Below are 21,327 nucleotides of genomic sequence, written 5' to 3' on the forward strand. Positions count from 1 at the left end.
AGGTGTGTCCAAACTTTTCACTGGTGCTGTATATATCTTTCAAAAAAGCCTAATTTCTGCCAAATAACGTTAAAAAAAATATATATATATATATTTCAAATACCTCTCCTGTGAAGTAGTGATGTGCGACATATGCCTAGTTTCTTGAAATGGGTCACATATACGGTTAGATTTGGAGATAGAAACTCTAAACTCAGCTCGGGTGGCAGCTGCTGCTGCTTGCCTGAGGAAAGGTGCCTGAAGAAAGCCTTTCTAGGATACAGATTATCCTCCAAGGTTACCGTATCTACCGCTGCCACACCACCACTCTGCCACTCTTCCAGGCAGGATAGTTTCAGCTCAGAGTACGGTGCTCTGCGTCTCTGGAAAACTTGCACTTCTCAGTAAATGTCACGCTGACCTCTAGTAGTGTAGAGAGGTAGACAATGAGCTGCAGCACCGCTCTCTCTCTTTCTCTCTCTCTTTTTCTCTTTTTATCGCTCCCCCCCCTCTCTCTCTCCTTCTCTCTCCCTCTTTCTCCCTCTTTCTCTCTCTCTCTCTATCATTCTATTCTGCTCTCTTTCCCTATTCCACTCTATCTCCCTCTATTCTGCTCTCTCATAGTGAAATATAATAACACTTCAGAGATGAGAGATGGCAGAGAGGGAATAAAACATATCTGCTGCTGCCTGGAAGGATTGGAAGCTGTACAGTTAGTTACTCTGACCAGGACTAGATGAGCTATCACAGCTACAGCTCAGTACATGATGGTAACTGTCAGTCATTCAATGGACTGCAGTTTTGGCACTATATCCACTCGTCAATGATGAAAGTATGGATCTCTGAGGTCAAATCAAATCAAATTGTATTGGTCGCGTACACAGTTTAGCAGGAGTTATGGCGGGTGCAGCGAAACACTTATATTCCCAGTTCCTATAAATCAATGCAGTAAATGCACACAATACTCCCAAATTCAGTACAGCAGTAGATATATATATAGTATGTAAACATAATTAAAGTGACCAGTGTTCATTGACTATGTACATAGGGCAGCAGACCCTAAGGTGCAGGGTAGAGTACCCGGTGGTAGCCGCCTAGTGACAGTGACTAAGGGGCAGAGTAGGGTAATGTAGTTTACAAAAGTTCAATCAGGAAGGCTGGTCTGAATGGCATGTCACTTTTAATTCATATAGTAAGCACAATATAATTAACATTGCTTCCTATCTTACCTCATCAGCATAGCAGGTATTTACAGTGCAATTGGAAAGTATTCAGACCCCTTGTCTTTTTCCACATGTTGTTACATTACAGCCACAATACCCCATAATGACAAAGCAAAAACAGGTTTTTATAAATTGTTGCTAATTTATTTAAAAAAAACTAAAACAGAAATATCTTATTTACATAAGTATTCAGTCCCTTTGCTATGAGACTCGAGACTCAGGTGCATCCTGTTTCCATTGAGATGTTTCTACAACTTGATTAGAGTCCACGTGTGGTAAATTAAATTGATTATACATGATTTGGAAAGGCACAAGTAAATACCATCCCTACGGTGAAGCATGAAGGTGGCAGCATCATTCTGTGGGGATATTTTTCAGTGGCAGGGACTGGGAGACTAGTCAGGATCGAGGGAAAGATTAACAGAGCCAAGTACAGAAAGATTGTTGATGAAAACCTGCACCAGAGTGCTCAGGACCTCAGACTGGGGCGAAGGTTCACCTTCCAACAGGACAACGATCCTAAGCACACAGCCAAGACAATGCAGGAATGGCTTCAGGACAAGTCTCTGAATGTCCTTGAGTGGCCCAGCCAGAGCCCGGACTATGAACCCGATCTAACATCTCTGGAGACCCCTGAAAATAGCTGTGCAGCAATGCTCCCCATTCAACCTGACAGAGCTTGAGAGGATCTGCAGAGAAGAATGGGAGGAACTCCCCAAATGCAGGTGTGCCAAGCTTGTAGCGGCATACCCAAGAAGACTCGAGGCTGTAATCGCTGCCAAAGGTGCTTCTACAAAGTACTGAGTAAACGGTCTGAATATTTATGTAAATGTGATATTTCTGTATTTTATTTTTAATACATTTGCAAACATTTCTAAAAACCTGTTTTTGCTTTGTAATTATGGGGTATTGTGTGTAAATTGATGAGAAAAACCCCAATTAAATCAATTTTAGAATAAGGCTATAACGTAACAAAATGTGGAAAAAGTTAAGGGGTCTGAATACTTCCCGGATGCACTGTATATGGTAGTGTCTATAACGTTACCTCATCAGTATAGCAAGTATTTACACTGAGTGTACAAAACATTGGGAACTTTCCATGACATAGACTGACCAGGTGAATCCAGGTGAAAGCTATGATCCCTAATTGATGTCACCTGTTAAATCCATTTCAATCAGTGTAGATGAAGGGGAGGAGACAGGTTAAAGAAGGATTTTTAAGCCTTGAGACAATTGAGACATGGACTGTGTATGTGTGCCATTCAGAGGGTGAATGGGCAAGACGAAAGATTTAAGTGCCTTTGAACGGGGTATAGTAGTAGGTGCTTGGCGCACTGGTTTGAGTGGTGGCTGTTTAACAGTTTGAAGGCCTGGGGATAGAAGCTGCTTATCAGTCTCTCTGTCCCAGTTTTGATGCACCTACTGTCTCTGTCTTCTAGATGGTAGTGGGGTGAACAGGCCGAGGCCGTGGCTCAACCGCACCACCCTCTGAATTGGTGAATTGAACGCTAGGCTGCCGACTATGTGTGATGAATGTATTGGATGACAGTATCATCCCATTTCTATTGCTGTAGTGAGAGGCAGGTTGTTAGAGAAGATTACCTTACAGTAGTTACCCCATCTGTGCTTCCGTAGGACAGGGTATCATCACACACTCACATATCTATTATGGATGTACTAATTATTTACAAACATAATCTCACCACCGTTATTAATTCTCCACTGTCCTTCCCATCTTTGTATGCAATTAAGTTGAGTGGGAGGAAAACTAGTGGCAGAACCATTGATCTGTCTTTCAAGGATTGGAGATTCACTAACCCCACTTATCAGATAATCAACCACAGATCTGGGCTGGACGAGGGGACGGCGGAGAAATCTATATGAGTGAACAGGAAGGAAGGCACGGGAACGACCAGGAACAACAAACAATCAGGAATATCCCACTGGGCACAAACTTGTTGAATCAACGTTATTTCAACGTCAATTTTCATGGAATCTACGTGGAAAATACATTGGATTTGAAAAAAGTAATAAACTGTTGTTTTAAGGGTGACATTTCAACCACAGGATCATGTTTTTATGGTAACGAATGTATAATATGTTGAATTTTTACCTTTGAAACAACTGCAGATCTTCAACATTATATCTACTATTAGAAAAATAACAGGCTGGGCAGCACGGTCTACTCAGTGACACCCAAAGAGCACAACTGTGAAAAGTTTAAACAAAAGTTAGCATCGTAACTCTTATTGCGGGACTTTGACTGTGGGAAATCACCTCCCCAGTCAGCCTACTGTGCATACTGACATTCATATTCAAATCAAATTGTATTTGTCACATGCTTCATAGACAACAGGTGTAGACTAACAGTGAAATGCTTACTTACGGGTCCATTTTCAACAATACAGAGTTAAAGATTAAATAAACAATTTAATAAAATATTGAAATAGTGACAAGGAATAAATACACAGTGAATAACAAATAAAAATAAATAGTAAAAATAACATGGCTATCTACACTGCTCAAAAAAATTAAGGGAACACTTAAACAACACAATGTAACTCCAAGTCAATCACACTTCTGTGAAATCAAACTGTCCACTTAGGAAGCAACACTGATTGACAATAAATTTCACATGCTGTTGTGCAAATGGAATAGACAACAGGTGGAAATTATAGGCAATTAGCAAGACAGCCCCAATAAAGGACTGGTTTTGCAGGTGGTGACCACAGACCACTTCTCAGTTCCTATGCTTCCTGGCTGATGTTTTGGTCACTTTTGAATGCTGGCGATGCTTTCACTCTAGTGGTAGCATGAGACGGAGTCTACAACCCACACAAGTGGCTCAGGTAGTGCAGCTCATCCAGGATGGCACATCAATGCGAGCTGTGGCAAGAAGTTTTGCTGTGTCTGTCAGCGTAGTGTCCAGAGCATGGAGGCGCTACCAGGAGAAAGGCCAGTACATCAGGAGATGTGGAGGAGGCCGTAGGAGGGCAACAACCCAGCAGCAGGACTGCTACCTCCGCCTTTGTGCAAGGAGGAGCAGGAGGAGCACTGCCAGAGCCCTGCAAAATGACCTCCAGCAGGCCACAAATGTGCATGTGTTTGCTCAAACGGTCAGAAACAGACTCCATGAGGGTGGTATGAGGGCCCGACGTCCACAGGTGGGGGTTGTGCTTACAGCCCAACACCGTGCAGGACGTTTGGCATTTGCCAGAGAACAACAAGATTGGCAAATTCGCCACTGGCGCCCTGTGCTCTTCACAGATGAAAGCAGGTTCACACTGAGCACATGTGACAGACGTGACAGAGTCTGGAGACGCCGTGGAGAATGTTCTGCTGCCTGCAACATCCTCCAGCATGACTGGTTTGGCGGTGGGTCAGTCATGGTGTGGGGTGGCATTTCTTTGGGGGGCCGCACAGCCCTCCATGTGCTCACCAGAGGTAGCCTGACTGCCATTAGGTACCAAGATGAGATCCTCAGACCCCTTGTGAGACCATATGCTGGTGCGGTTGGCCCTGGTTTCCTCCTAATGCAAGACAATGCTAGACCTCATGTGGCTGGAGTGTGTCAGCAGTTCCTGCAAGAGGAAGGCATTGATGCTATGGACTGGCCCGCCCGTTCTCCAGACCTGAATCCAATTGAGCACATCTGGGACATCATGTCTCGCTCCATCCACCAACGCCACGTTGCACCACAGACTGTCCAGGAGTTGGCGGATGCTTTAGTCCAGGTCTGGGAGGAGATCCCTCAGGAGACCATCCTCCACCTCATCAGGAGCATGCCCAGGCGTTGTAGGGAGGTCATACAGGCACGTGGAGGCCACACACACTACTGAGCCTAATTTTGACTTGTTTTAAGGACATTACATCAAAGTTGGATCAGCCTGTAGTGTGGTTTTCCACTTTAATTTTGAGGGTGACTCCAAATCCAGACCTCCATGGGTTGATACATTTGATTTCCATTAATAATTTTTGTGTGATTTTGTTGTCAGCACATTCAACTATGTAAAGAAAAAATTATTTAATAAGATGATTTAATTCATTCAGATCTAGGATGTGTTATTTTAGTGTTCCCTTTATTTTTTTGAGCAGTGTATATACAGGGAGTACCAGTACTATGCAGGGGTATGAGGTAATTGAGGTAGCTATGTACTGTACAGCCTTACCTAAGGATTGTGGATAAATGAAAGGAGGTATCAGTCTACTCAGTGACACCCACAGAACACAACTGTGAAGAGATTATATAAATATTAGCGTTGTAGATCTTATTGCGGGACTTTTGGGAAATCACCTCCCCAGTCAGCCTTTTGTGCGTATTGGTTTGTTTCAAGCCTGCCCACATGCCCATAGCTGGCAGCACACAAGTAATCATCAATTCAGAGTGCAGCTGCATGAGACCTGATCCTAATGCCTGTGGTAAATTTGGGTTGACTTTGGATATACCTATAGGGCTAGTTAGGAACCATAGATAAATTACACAATTTACATTAAAATATGTTAAAATTCCAATAGCTCCAAATGTCAATTACTTAAAAACCTCAAACCAACTATAAATTGTAGAAATTCATATTCAAATATTGAAAGAATTTAATGAGAAAACTAAAAGGTGTGCAACATGAAAATATTGTCTCCCGAGTGGCACAGTGGTCTAAGGCACTGCATCGCAGAGCTAGCTGTGCCACTAGAGATCCTGGTTTGAATCCAGGCTCTGTCGTAGCCGGCCGCGACCGGGAGACCCATGGGGTGGCGCACAATTGGCCCAGGGTAGGGCAGGGATGTAGCTCAGTTGGTAGAGCATGGCATTTGCAACGCCAGGGTTGTGGGTTCCACCATGGGGGGCCAGTATAAAAATATATATATATATATAATGTATGCACTCAATAACTGTAAGTCGCTGTGGATAAGAGCGTCTGCTAAATTACTAAAATGTAAATATTAATGGTCCCTAACTATCTCTGGAGATAGGCTATCCAAAGTCCCTCTTGCCAACATACACACACGAGACACCCACATCACACCCCAAAACCAACTCATGTTTGAATTCAGTCATGGCCCATAGAGATAGATAGGACTCATCTTTAAATCTGTGACATTATAGTCTGTGGCAGCATAGGCAGCACCATTGAGGCTACAATCCATTGGAATCTCCACCCAGTTCACTACTTTGACTACTTTAAAATGAGTCCTCTATCTTTCTCTATGTCATGGCCGCTAGCATTTTAATGAACCAAATCTAAAACGAGGCCAAATCGGGAAATTCAGCCGGCCATAAAAAAAAAATGGGGGCGGGAATGGGTTTCCATACTAACACAATTTTGTTAGGCTCGTTGGTTTTGTATAACGCTAGACACTGCAATCCACACATTTCTAGGGGGTTGCGCCAGTCCGTGTTTTCCTACGTACCCTATCTGCCCCAGCTGACTGGCAGTAGTTGTTTACTGAATAGACATACAGAAGAAAAGGTGGGAATCTGAGAGAGGTGCCGTATACGGTAATCGAAGTTTTTCCACATAGCAGTTTATTACGCCATTAAGTTTGTTTACCTCATATTTCTGATTCTTACAGCGGTTATTTACTTTATTTAATCGCCGGTTTTGAAGCTTCGTTAGTTTTTGATATTAGCTGTTTTGCTAGATAATCTGAAGACTGGAGTTCTCACACTTCGAAGCAATGTGCTGGAACCAGGGGCTATTATTTGTTTAGTGGCTAAACGTAACGTTCGCTGTATCTTTTTTTTGTTTGGGTGTTTTCATTTTGTCGTGGGCTGGCTGTAGCGACTGAAGCAGTTCAGAGGAAGGTCGTTGAAAAATATATCCACGTTTTTCCTGCACGTATCCAAAGTTCCTGGGATGTGTTCACATTTCTCTTCTCACGTTTTAAAACGAGGTGTTTTTCCTTTGATACGGTGAAGTGCAATACTTGGAAGTGCATGAAACACTCAGCGACCTGTGGATTACAGCAAGCTAGCCAACTCTCCAACTCGCGTTAGCTAGCTTCTTGGGTCTATAGAAGTTCGGCTACATAACTGGATTTTTGGAAAGAAGAGGACACACATATTTCTAAATTACCAAGCATTTATCTTAAAGAATTGCTTTATGATACGAAAATACTGTCTCTGGGTGCCTTTCAACATTGGAACCTCGTTTATCGTGGAATGAGCCCTTGGCTAGTAGTAGTAGTAGGATCCAACGGGTACCTCCTATTTACTAGTTTAGCTAGCGGTGTGGGATTTCTTTTTCTCGGATCGGAAGACTGTTATATCAAACAGATGAAAGTGAACTATCCCATACAATTGTGGAAAATGACGATTTTTATTCGCCAACGTGTCGCCAGAACCCACGATCACGTTATTTAGTGGTCATTTTCAGGGAGAACCGAAATCACAAAGTTAGCTGAGAAGACATTGCTGTTAAGATACCACGTTGGACCCCCGGCCCCTTTTTATGGGGGCAAACTGGACTACCTAGTTTGCTAACTTGTTTTCTCTTTCTGAATACTTTTTTTTTGTATTGGATTTCTTAGAAACACATCTTAAACGAATTTTGGATATCGTCGAAACACACAAAAAGAGAACACAATCGAAGTCACAATGCGGCTTGGGAACTCAGCGGTTGTTTTGGTTACTTTTATCTACATTGTATGCCAGTGTGTCCTAACAAATGGAGAAAGTAAGTAACGCTATAGTTGCAATACAATGTTATGTTGCTGGTTAATGTGACTCACTATACACACCCTTCTACTAACGTATTATTTGTTGCACATTTTTCTGCACAACATTTTAAACATTGAATTCCATGTTGTTCCCATGGGGGGGAAATGAATTTATTGAAAATGAGTTTTCCTTGATTCTTAAGTAAAGGATTATTTGCAGTAGTCACTGGAACAATATGGCTGTTTCACCATTTTTCACGAGACAATTTTACCTATTTATGGGAAACACATTTGCATCCCATGTTGTTACTAATATATGCTAGCAAAGTTATTACAGAATACCCACCGCCCCCTCTTAAAAATATATTATTGAGGCCTGGCGTGGATGCGTCAACCGGAGTGCCAGATTAGCTCCTGTTACTGGACTAGGGTGGTCTTTTACAGCGAATCTAAACTGGAAGTTGCAGGATTCGCCTGCACGCGTAGGCCTCTTCATGGCTACTTGCTACACACACTCACTTTGTAGCTGGAAATGTAAATGCATTTAGCCATCGTTAAGAAGGTCCCTGAAATCCCCATAAATTCAGGATTGGCCTACATTGTGGGTTTGCTCTAGCTAGCGAGTGAAACATTGGGTTTACTAGTATGACGCTTATTAACTATCGCGAGCGGTGTGGATGTGCGTTCCATGGAATTGTTTACGGGAGGGTTTTGCTCGGCTATACCTATCTAGTTACTGACTACCGTTTTTATATAGCTTGCTAGCAGCATCGATTGCTAACATTTATAGAATCTTTAAATCACATTGCTCCCAAACGCTAAACCCACTGTATGGGTTAGCTGCGTAGCTAGATGAAATTGCTTACGCTTGTCCATCCCTCAAAATAAATGCCAAAAACAATGTTGACATTCACACACTCTCATTTCACAATGTGCCAGACAATTACTGTGAGGATGTTTACTACAGAGTAGTAATGAAATGGAAGAAACTAAACAATATTCCTGCTATAGCTGTATATCCTATTCCGTTTGTTATGAGACATTTTATTCATTGTGTTAATGCGGGACATTTTGGTTGAAAAACAAGGCAAATCAGTGTTTTTAAATTGTGGCATGTAGCTACATTTGAAGCATATTGATAGTTAGTCGTTGGCCTAGTCAATATCCCTTAGCTTTATTTGAGCTATCCATGTCTGAGAGAGAAATATAAACCCCACACTCCCTGTGTTTTGGTCCCAACATTTTCAGACCAGGATTCAATAATTTCACAGCATACCATATGGTTACGTCTCTATAATCCTCTCCTATGTTAGCATGACTCGGAGCCATGCATAATAATGAAGACGTGGTACAAGATAAGGTGCTGTGCCGTACTTGTATTTGATCCACACTACATTTTTTCTTCTAGCAATATGGAATATTTTCTAGATGAGTGGATCTGGAGTAGCTATTTTCAGACTTGGCTGTGGCATTTTTGTGCTGCACCGAAATTTGGCATAATGAAAATGTCTAATTTACAATCTTTGCATATTTCTCTTGCTAACTGACTGTCAGAATGATGCTCAATGTTTGCTTCCCTGTAAAGTTGAGACATAAAGACCAACAGGTCCACACTAGAACATTCTATCTAGAACATAAGAGACTGTTAGTAAAAATTAGGCTAGGATTTCTGTGATGGCCGCAAGAAGTGAAGGCATCGCTGTGTCATTTCTACACTGAACAAACATATATAAATGAACAATTTCTAAGATTTTACTGTGTTACAGTTCATATATGGAAATCTGTCAATTGAAATAAAAAAGTCCCTAATCTATGGATTTCACATGACTGGCTATACAGATATGCATCTGTTCGTCACAGATACCTTCAAACAAAAGGTAGGGCCATGGATCAGAACCAGTCAGTAACAGGTGTGACCACTATTTACCTCATGCAGCGCGACACATCTCCTTCGCATAGAGTTGATCAGGCTGTTGATTGTGGCCTGTGGAATGTGGTCTCACTGCTTTTCAATGGCTGTGCGAAGTTGCTGGATATTGGCAGGAACTGGAACACTCTGTCGTACATGTCGATCAAGAGCATCCCAAACATGCGCAATGGGTGACCATGTCTGGTGAGTATGCAGGCCATGGAAGAACTGGGACATTTTCAGCTGCCAGGAATTGTGTACAGATTCTTGCGACATGGGGCCGTGCATTATTACATTTAAGTCATTTAGCAGACGCTCTTATCTAGAGTGACTTAGAGTTAGTGAGTGCATACATTTTTCATACTGGCCCCCCGTGGGAATCGAACCCACAACCCTGGCGTTGCAAGCGCCATGCTCTACCAACTGAGCTACGGGGGGGCTCATTATCATGCTGAAACATGAGGTGATGGCGGTGGATGAATGGTATGACAATAGGCCTCAGGATCTCGTCACGGTTTCTCTTTGCATTCAAATTGCCATTGAAAAAATGCAATTGTGTTCGTTGTCCGTAGCTTATGCCAGCCCATACCATATCCCCACTGCCAACATGGGGCACTCTGTTCACAACGTTGTTGTCAGCAAACCCCTCGCCCACATGACGCCATACACGCTGTCTGCCATCTGCCTGGTACTGTTGAAACCGGGATTCATCCGTGAAGAGCACACTTCTCCAGTGTGCCAGTGGCCATCGAAGTTGAGCATTTGCACACTGAAGTCGGTTACGACACCGAACTGCAGTCAGGTCAAGACCCTGGTGAGGACGACAAGTACGCTGATGTAGATGTTCCAAAGGTCTGCATCAGTGACTTGTAGGCTATGCGTGGAAGCCAGGATATGCTACATGTGTTTGTTAATTAATGGTCAATTACCGTGAGACCGGCAGTTATTTGCTTGACATTCACCGGCTGACAAAATATCATGACCGCCACAGTCCTAGTTGGACGTACTGCCAAATTATGTAAAACAACGTTGGAGGCAGCTTATGGTAGAGAAATGAACATTCAATTCTCTGGCAACAGCTCTGGTGGACATTCCTGCAGTCAGCATGCCAATTGCACGCTCCCTCAACTTGACATCTGTGGAATTGTGCTGTGTGACAAAACTGCACATTTTAGAGTGGCCTTTTATTGTCCCTAGCAAAAGGTGCTCCTGTGTAATGATCATGCTGTTTAATCAGGTTCTTGATATGCCACACCTGTCAAGTGGATGGATTATCTTGGCAAAGGAGAGATGCTCACTAACAGGGATGTAAACACATTTTCTACACAACATTTGAGAGAAATAAGCCTTTTGTGCGTATGGAACATTTCTGGGATCTTTTATTTCAGCTCATGAAACATGGGACCAACACTTTACATGTTGTTTATATTTTTCCTCTGAAGAACAATCGATTGGTGTCTATTAATCAAATTTGATTTGCCACATGTGCCAAATACAACAGGTGTAGACATTACAGTGAAATGCTTACTTACAAGCCCTTAACCAACAATGCAGTTTTTTAAGAAAGAAAAAAAGTGATGAGTAAAAAATAAAATAAAATGTAAAAAATAAAAAGAAGCAAATAATTAAAGAGCAGCAGTAAAATAAAATAACAGTGGGGAGGCTATATAGAGGGGTACCGGTACAGAGTCAATGTGCGGGGGCACTGATTAGTTGAGGTAATATGTACATGTGGGTAGAGTTAGTGACTATGCATAAATAATAAACAGAGTGGGGGGGCAATGCAAATAGTCTGGGTAGCCATGATTAGCTGTTCAGGAGTCTTATGGCTTGGGAGCAGAAGCTGTTAAGAAGCCTTTTGGACCTAGACTTGGCGCTCCGGTACCGCTTGCCGTGTGGTAGCAGAGAGAACAGTCTGACTAGGGTGGCTGGAGTCTTTGACAATTTTGAGGGCCTTCCTCTGACACCGCCTGGTATAGGTCCTGGATGGCAGGAATCTTGGCCCCAGTGATGTACTGGGCCGTACGCACTACCCTCTGTAGTGCCTTGCGGTCGGAGGCCAAGCAGTTGCCATACCAGGCGGTGATGCAACCAGTCCGGATGCTCTCGATGGTACAACCGTATAACCTTTTGAGGATCTGAGGACCTATGCCAAATCTTTTCAGTCTCCTGAGGGGGAATAGGCTTTGTCGTGCCCTCTTCACGACTGTCTTGGTGTGTTTGGACCATGATAGTTTGTTGGTGATGTGGACACCAAGGAACTTGAAGCTTCTGTAGTCCACAATCATCTCCTTTTGTCTTGATCACGTTGAGGGAGAGGTTGTTATCCTGGCACCACACGGCCAGGTCTCTGACCTCCTCCCTATAGGCTCTTTCATCGTTGTCGGTGATCAGGCCTACCACTGTTGTGTCGTCGGCAAACTTAATGATGGTGTTGGAGTCGTGCCTGGCCATGCAGTCATGGGTGAACAGGGAGTACAGGAGGGGACTGAGCACGCACCCCTGAGGGGCCCCCGTGTTGAGGATCAGCGTGGTAGATGTGTTGTTACCTACCCTTACCACCTGGGGGCGGCCCGTCAGGAAGTCCAGGATCCAGTTGCAGAGGGAGGTGTTTAGTCCCAGGGTCCTTAGCTTAGAGAGCACTATGGTGCTGAACGCTGAGCTTTAGTCAATGAATAGCATTCTCACGTAGGTGTTCCTCTTGTCCCGGTGGGAAAAAGCAGTGTGGAGTGCAATAGAGATGGCATCATCTGTGGATCTGTTGGGGTGGTATGCAAATTACGTGGGTCTAGGGTTTCTGGGATAATGGTGTTGATGTGAGCCATGACCAGCCTTTCAAAGCACTTCATGGCTACAGATATGAGTGCTATGGGTCGGTAGTCATTTAGGCAGGTTATCTTAGTGTTCTTGGGCACAGGGACTATGGTGGTCTGCTTGAAACATGTTGGTATTACAGACTCAGTCAGGGACATGTTGAAAATGTCAGTGAAGACACTTGCGAGTTGGTCAGCGCATGCTCGGAGTACACGTCCTGGTAATCCGTCTGGCCCTGCGGCCTTGTGAATGTTGACCTGCTAAAAAGTCTTACTCTAGTCCTGTATTGACTATTTGCCTGTTTGATGGTTGTCTGAAAGCATAGCGGGATTTCTTATAAGCATCCGGGTTAGAATCCCGCTCCTTGAAAGCGGCAGCTCTACCCTTTAGCTCAGTGCGGATGTTGCCTGTAATCCATGGCTTCTGGTTGGGGTATGTACATACGGTCAATGTGGGGACGACGTCATCTATGCACTTATTGTTGAAGCCAGTGACTGATGTGGTGTACTCCTCAATGCTATCTGAAGAATCCCAGAACATATTCCAGTCTGTGCTAGCAAAACAGTCCTGTAGCTTAGCATCTGCGTCATCTGACCACGTTTTTATTAACCGTGTCACTGGTGCTTCCTGCTTTAGTTTTTGCTTATGAGCAGGAATCAGGAGGATAGAGTTATGGTCAGATTTGCCAAATGTAGGGCGAGGGAGAGCTTTGTACGTGTCTCTGTGTGTGGAGTAAAGGTGGTCTAGAGTTTTTTTTCCTCTGGTTGCACATTTAACATGCTGGTAGAAATGTGGTCAAACTGATTTATGTTTCCCTGCATTAAAGTCCCCGGCCACTAGGAGCGCTGCCTCTGGATGAGCGTTTTCCTGTTTACTTATGGCCTTATACAGCTCATTGAGTGCAATCTTAGTGCCAGCATCGGTTTGTGATGGTAAGTAAACAGCTACGAAAAATATAGATGAAAACTCTCTTGGTAAATAGTGTGGTCTACAGCTTATCATGAGATACTCTACCTCAGGCGAGCAAAACCTTGAGACTTCCTTAGTATTAGATTTTATGCACCAGCTGTTGTTTACAAATATACACACAGACCGCCACCCCTTGTCTATAGAGTCTGCCGTTGTATCCTGCCGATGTAGCGTATATCCCACCAGCTGGATGTTATCCATGTCGTTGTTCAGCCACGACTCTGTGAAAGATAAGATATTACAGTTTTTAATGTCCCGTTTGTAGGATAAACTTAATCTTAGGTCGTCCAATTTATTTTCAAATGATTGAACATTGGCTAATAGGATTGATGGAAGAGGCAGTTTACTCGCACGCCGTCGGATCCTTACAAGGCACCCCGACCTACGTCCACGATATCTGTCTCTTTCTCATGCGAATGACAGGGATTTGGGCCTTGTCGGGTGCCTATAGGATATCCTTCGCGTCCGACACGTTGAAGAAAAAATCTTAGTCCAATACGAGGTGAGTAATCGTAGTCTGATATTCAGAAGCTATTTGAGTAGCCTTTAGAGAACGGGTCTGTAGTTCAATCAGATTTAAATCAAAAACCAGATATCAATCAAAATAAGATGTATTAATCTGGTTGTGCTTTGGTTATAAGACTTTCTGACCAGATTTCAACCATTAAAAGACGTCTTTATCAAGTCGTATGCTCACTGGGGAGTGCGTCTAACTTTCTCTTGTTCTACTGCCCCCTTTTCTGTATTACCCTAGCTGTCTCCTGTTTGGTTGTGTCTGCAGTATGCAACATTAAATGTCAAATTCAAAAGAGAATTTTAAACGTGGTGTAGATACATTTTTGCATTTTAAGCTAATTTCCTGCAATTCTACACATTCCTCCATGGAGCTGAGAACGTTTTGCAGTTTTATAGCACATTTCCTGTGATTCTACATGTTCTGCCATTTAAGCAGAGATAACATTTTGCAGTTTGAAAGCTAATTTCCTGAAATTCAATGCATTTTGCCATGGCTAATGCTGTGTTCTTTTTCTCAAACATAATAACAAAATAAACACTGCTAAATTAATGTTTTTGGAATTTTCAATTCTCCCTGGCTGTTTAGATTTTAGTGATCATTAGTTCTCAAAGATTATATTATTTGAATCGCTCTCAGAAGGCTCTCTGTTGTTTTTGTGTAGCGTCTCTCTCGCTCCATGGCCCCTGTTCTGGAACCTCAGGCACTCTGCAGTGAAGCGCACAGTGGCATTTTCCCACAGTATCGTGCGTGCGGAATGTGTTTGAAGTGGCCCACCCTGTAGGTGCTGTTGCAGTTAAGGGGGGGTAGGTCACAGCCTGCTGTTTGCAGCTCAGCTCTCTGCTGACCTCTTCCGGGCCATGGATCTCTTCAATGGCGATCTGGCACGGGAACAGCATGTCCTTGCCAGGGAGTCTGAGGTGGGCCCTTTTCTCTGGCTTCTCTGGCCTTTGGGTGGCCTGTCTCTCTGTCTCTAAGCCCACTCCTCCATGTTCATGAATAAGAACATACATGGGTATTAGGAAACAAGTAAAACAAATCTGTCCCCAGGATTTTCCCCCCACCCATTTCTCTGAATGTAGTGGTAGAAAATGGGAGTTGTGAAAACCATTATTTGTGACCGGGGGACTAAGTGTTTCAGCAGCCTATGGGCTGGAGGTGGAAGGGAATGGGAGGTTCAGCTGTTCCACAAGTGAAACCATAAATCATTGCCATTCAGTTGTCAACCCTCATGGTCGATGTGATGTTGACATCCTCGTTGGAGAGAACACACAAAATGGTCACCACTCACCAGAACCTGGGTGGTGGCTGTACATACAGTGCATTCGGAAGGTATTCAGACCACTTCCCTTTTCCCACATTTTGTTACGTTACAGCTTTATTCTAAAATATATTTAAAAAATGTTTTCCTCATCAATCTACACACACTACCCCCCATAATGACAAAGCGAAAACAGGTTTTTAGAAATGTTTGCAAATAAAAAAAACAGATACCTTATTTACATAAGTATTTCAGACCCTTTGCTATGAGACTCGAAATTGAGCTCAGGTGCATCCTGTTTCCATTGATCATCCTTGAGATGTTTCTACAACTTAATTGGAGTCCATCTGTGGTAAATTCAGTTGATTGGACATGATTTGGAAAGGCACACACCTGTCTATATAAGGTCCCACAGGTGACAGTGCATGTCAGAGCAAAACCAAGCCATGAGGTCGAGACAGGATTTTGTTCGAGGCACAGATCTGGGGAAGGGTACCAAAAAATGTCTGCAGCACTGAAGGTCGCCAAGAACACAGTGGCCTCCATCATGCTTAAATGGAAGAAGTTTGGAACCACCAATACTCTTCCTAGAGCTAAACTGAACAATCGGGGGATAAGGGCCATGGTCAGGGAGGTGACCAAGAATCCGATGGTCACTCTGACAGAGCTCTAGAGTTCCTCTGTGGAGATGGGAGAACCTTCCAGAAGGACAACCATCTCTGCAGCACTCCACCAATCAGGCCTTTATGGTAGAGTGGCTAGACGGAAGCCACTCCTCAGTAAAAGGCACATGACAGCCAGCTTGGAGTTTGCTAAAAGGCACCTAAAGGACTCAGACCATGAGAAACATCTTTACTGATGAAACCAAGATTGAACTTATTTTTTAAATTTTTTTTGTAATATATTTGTTATTTAATTTTTGTGGTACTTTGATCCCTTTGTCTCCCCAATTTCGCGATATCCTATTGGTAGTTACAGTTTTGTCCCATCGCTGCAAATGCCCTACAGAGAGGCGAGAGAGAGGCGAAGGTTGAGAGCCATGCGTCCTCGAAACACGACCCTGCCAAGCCGCACTGCTTCTTTACCCGGAAGTCAGCCACACCAATGTGTTGGAGGAAACACTGTCCAACTGGCGACCGAGGTCAGCTTGCAGGCGCCCGGCCCGCCACAAGGAGTCGCTAGAGCGCGATGGGACAAGGAAATCCCGGCCGGCCAAACCCTCCCCTAGCCCGGACGACGCTGGGCCAATTGTGAGCCGCCTCATGGGTGTCGCGGCCGGTTGTGTCACAGCCTTGGATCGATCCTGGGGCTGTGGTGACACCTCAAGCACTGTGATGCAGTGCCTTAGACTGAATTATTTGGCCTGAATGCCAAGTGTCACGTCTGGAGGAAACCTTTCTCCATCCTTACGTTGAAGCATGGTGGTGGCAGCATCATGCTGTGGGGATGTGTTTCAGCTGCAGGGACTGGGAGACTAATCAGGATCGAGGTAAAGATGAAGAGTTCAGAGATTAAGTCCTGAGCGCTCTGGAGCTGGTTCTCAGACTGTGGCGAAGGTTCACCTTCCTACAGGACAACGACCCTAACCACACAGTCAAGACAACGCAGGAGTGGCTTCGGGACAAGTCTCCGAATGTCCTTGAGTAGTCTCTCTATAAACCTGTGTTTTGCTTTGTCATTATGGGGTATTGTGTGTAGACTGATGAGGAAAAAAAACAATTTAATAATTTTTTGCATAAGGCAAATTGTGGGAGAAGTCAAGGGGTCTGAATACTTTCCGAATACTAAGGTCATTTTCTGCATCAAAGCATTCTGTTTGATCACATTCTAAAATAAGTCCATGTTCTCTGTGAAATGTATTTTATACAAACACATAGCTAGGGTTTCAGAAAGAAAGCCTAAGCCATTGCGATGCAAATGTTTGTCTGAAAAGTTGCGTTTTCCCTAGCCTACATTTTTTATCTTTTTGATTCTTTATTCTATACAAGTAATTGTGTGGCGTTAGTCTATTAAATTAGAATATGGCCAAATGCCACAGATTAAGTCTAACAAAGGCAATAGTAATCTCCGGGGTTGTGAACTAACGGCTTTCCTTGTCCTTCGTCTGTAAGGTGTTTGTGGGGAAGCAGGCAATATGCACTGTAAAATAAATGAACGGTTCGTTCACCCTTCCTAAATGTTTCAGGTTTTATCTCTCAACGTACACTTTTCAGTCGCTTCCCTCTCGCTGTCACAATTTATAATCTGGTTTGTGTGTGTTAAGAGCGAGATCTTCCTCTCGCACTCAGTGTCCACTAGTGATATGACCCTGAGACGGAAAAATACATGCTGCCCTTTGACTTCTGCTATACATCACTGACAGTTTGAGGAGAAAAACATTCGGGGTGTAGGCCTAGTTTCCCTACCTCTCTCGTGATATTGCAGGGCTCCCTTGCAAAAAACGAACTTTGTCTCAATTAGAGGCCGACCTAAATATATTTTCACCGATATTATCGACATATATTGGCCTTTTACAGATCCACACTACCAGTCCAAAGTTTGGACACACCTACTCATTCAAGAGTTGGTATTTATTTGTAAAAATTTTTTACATTGTATAATAATAGTGAAGACATCAAAACTATGAAATGACACATATGGAATCATGTAGTAACCAAAAAAGTGTTAAACAAATCAAATTATATTATATATTTGAGATTCTTCAAATAGCCACACTGCCTTGATGACAGCTTTGCACACTCTTGGTATTCTCTCAACCAGCTTCATGAGGTAGTCACCTGGAATGCATTTCAGTTAACAGGTGTGCCTTGTTAAAAGTTCATTTGTGGAATTCCTTTCCTTCTTAATGCGTTTTAGCCAATCAGTTGTGTTGTGACAAGGTAGGAGGGGTATACAGAAGATAGCCCTATTTGGTAAAAGACCAATCCATATTATGGCAAGAACAGCTCAAATAAGCAAAGAGAAACGACAGTCCATCATTACTTTAAGACATGAAGGTCAGTCAATAATGAACATTTCAAGAACTTTGAAAGTTTCTTCAAGTGCAGTCGCAAAAACCATCAAGCGCTATGATGAAACTGCCTCTCATGAGGACCACCACAGGAATGGAAGACCCAGAGTTACCTCTGCTGCAGAGGATACATTCATTAGAGTTACCAGCCTCAGAAATTGCAGCCCAATTAAATGCTTCACAGTGTTTAAGTCACAGACACATCTCAACATCAACTGTTCAGAGGAGACTGCGTGAATCAGGCCTTCATGGTCGAATTGCTTCAAAGAAACCACTACTAAAGCACACCAGTAAGAAGAGACCTGCTTGGGCCAAGAAACACGAGCAATGGACATTAAACCGGTGGAAATTAGTCCTTTGGTCTGGAGTCCAAATTTGAGATTTTTGGTTCCAACCGCCGTGTCTTTGTGAGACGCGTGTGGGTGAACGGATGATCTCCGCGTGTGTATTTCCCACCATAAAGCATGGAGGAGGAGGTGTTATGGTGTGGGGGTGCTTTGCTGGTGACACTGTGATTTATTTAGAATTCAAGGCACACTTAACCAGCATGGCTTCCACAGCATTCTGCGAGGATACGCCATCCCATCTGGTTTTGGCTTAGTGGGACTATGATTTGTTTTTCAAAAGGACAAACCCAACACACCTCCAGGCTGTGTAAGGGCTGTTTTACCAAGAAGGAGAGTGATGGAGTGCTACATCAGATGTCCTGGCCTCCACAATCCCCGACCTCCACCCAATTGAGATGGTTTGGGATGAGTCGGACCGTAGAGTGATGGAAAAGCAGCCAACAATGCTCAGCATATGTGGGAACTCCTTCAAGACTGTTGGAAAAGCAGGCCAGGTGAAGCTGGATGAGATAATGCCAAGAGTGTGCAAAGCTGTCATCAACGCAAAGGGTGGCTATTTGAAGAATCTCATATAAAATATATTTTGATTTGTTTAACACTTTTTTGCTACCTACATGATTCCATATGTGTTATTTCATAGTTTTGATGTCTTCACTATTATTCTACAATGTAGAAAATTGTAAAAATAAAGAAAAACCCTTGAATGAGTAGGTGTTTCCAAACCTTTGACTGGTACTGGATCTATCTGCTGATAATTCCACTGATAACTGATTTTCAATAAAAAGGATGCAAAAAGGGAATCTCATGCTTATCTGAACCCTTGCAGACTTTTTCGTGATGTTTCATTATTATCACAATGAAAGAAAGAGAATGAGAAGCTCAGTTCTGGTTACTTTTTAAAAGAACCTTCTACTCAAACGGATGAAAATACAATTATGCTAAAATATAATTTATACCTCCAGGAATGAGCCCAATAAGATATTGGTAAAATGTGTGAAAATTATTTGAACATATTGGACCTTTCATATATCCTACAGTGGGGAAAAAAAGTATTTAGTCAGCCACCAATTGTGCAAGTTCTCCCACTTAAAAAGATGAGAGAGGCCTGTAATTTTCATCATAGGTACACGTCAACTATGACAGACAAATTGAGGGGAAAAAATCCAGAAAATCACATTGTAGGATTTTTAATGAATTTATTTGCAAATTTTGGTGGAAAATAAGTATTTGGTCACCTACAAACAAGCAAGATTTCTGGCTCTCACAGACCTGTAACTTCTTCTTTAAGAGGCTCCTCTGTCCTTCACTCGTTACCTGTATTAATGGCACCTGTTTGAACTTGTTATCAGTATAAAAGACACCTGTCCACAACCTCAAACAGTCACACTCCAAACTCCACTATGGCCAAGACCAAAGAGCTGTCAAAGGACACCAGAAACAAAATTGTAGACCTGCACCAGGCTGGGAAGACTGAATCTGCAATAGGTAAGCAGCTTGGTTTGAAGAAATCAACTGTGGGAGCAATTATTAGGAAATGGAAGACATACAAGACCACTGGTAATCTCCCTCGATCTTGGGCTCCACGCAAGATCTCACCCCCGTGGGGTCAAAATGATCACAAGAACGGTGAGCAAAAATCCCAGAACCACACGGGGGGACCTAGTGAATGACCTGCAGAGAGCTGGGACCAAAGTAACAAAGCCTACCATCAGTAACACACTACGCCGCCAGGGACTCAAATCCTGCAGTGCCAGACGTGTCCCCCTGCTTAAGCCAGTACATGTCCAGGCCCGTCTGAAGTTTGCTAGAGTGCATTTGGATGATCCAGAAGAGGATTGGGAGAATGTCATATGGTCAGATGAAACCAAAATATAACTTTTTGGTAAAAACTCAACTCGTCGTGTTTGGAGGACAAAGAATGCTGAGTTGCATCCAAAGAACACCATACCTACTGTGAAGCATGGGGGTGGAAACATCATGCTTTGGGGCTGTTTTTCTGCAAAGTGACCAGGACGACTGATCCGTGTAAAGGAAAGAATGAATGGGGCCATGTATCGTGAGATTTTGAGTGAAAACCTCCTTCCATCAGCAAGGGCATTGAAGATGAAACGTGGCTGGGTCTTTCAGCATGACAAATACACCGCCCGGGCAACGAAGGAGTGGCTTCGTAAGAAGCATTTCAAGGTCCTGGAGTGGCCTACCCAGTCTCCAGATCTCAACCCCATAGAAAATCTTTGGAGGGAGTTGAAAGTCCGTGTTGCCCAGCGACAGCCCCAAAACATCACTGCTCTAGAGGAGATCTGCATGGAGGAATGGGCCAAAATACCAGCAACAGTGTGTGAAAACCTTGTGAAGACTTACAGAAAACGTTTGACCTGTGTCATTGCCAACAAAGGGTATATAACAAAGTATAGAGAAACTTTTGTTATTGACCAAATACTTATTTTCCACCATCATTTGCAAATAAATTCATAAAAATCCTATAATGTGATTTCCTGGATTTTTTTTCCTCATTTTGTCTGTCATAGTTGACGTGTACCTATGATGAAAATTACAGGCCTCTCTCATCTTTTTAAGTGGGAGAACTTGCACAATTGGTGGCTGACTAAATACTTTTTTTCCCCACTGTATGTGTTGTCCATATTAT

The 21,327-nt window shown here is 43.2% G+C and overlaps 1 protein-coding gene across 1 annotated transcript in view; it reads left to right on the plus strand.

The window, feature by feature from the left end:
- The first annotated feature begins 6,665 nt into the window (after positions 1-6,665).
- The window catches only part of LOC121540392 (insulin receptor-like), a 208,826-nt gene continuing 194,164 nt past the window's right edge, over positions 6,666-21,327 (plus strand). The window contains exon 1 of the mRNA XM_041849235.2: positions 6,666-7,873. Coding sequence (XP_041705169.1) covers positions 7,795-7,873 — 79 coding nt within the window. The 5' untranslated portion in view covers positions 6,666-7,794. The remainder of the gene's footprint in view (positions 7,874-21,327) is intronic.

Source organism: Coregonus clupeaformis, chromosome 26 (assembly GCF_020615455.1).
Source record: "Coregonus clupeaformis isolate EN_2021a chromosome 26, ASM2061545v1, whole genome shotgun sequence".
NCBI lineage: Eukaryota > Metazoa > Chordata > Actinopteri > Salmoniformes > Salmonidae > Coregonus > Coregonus clupeaformis.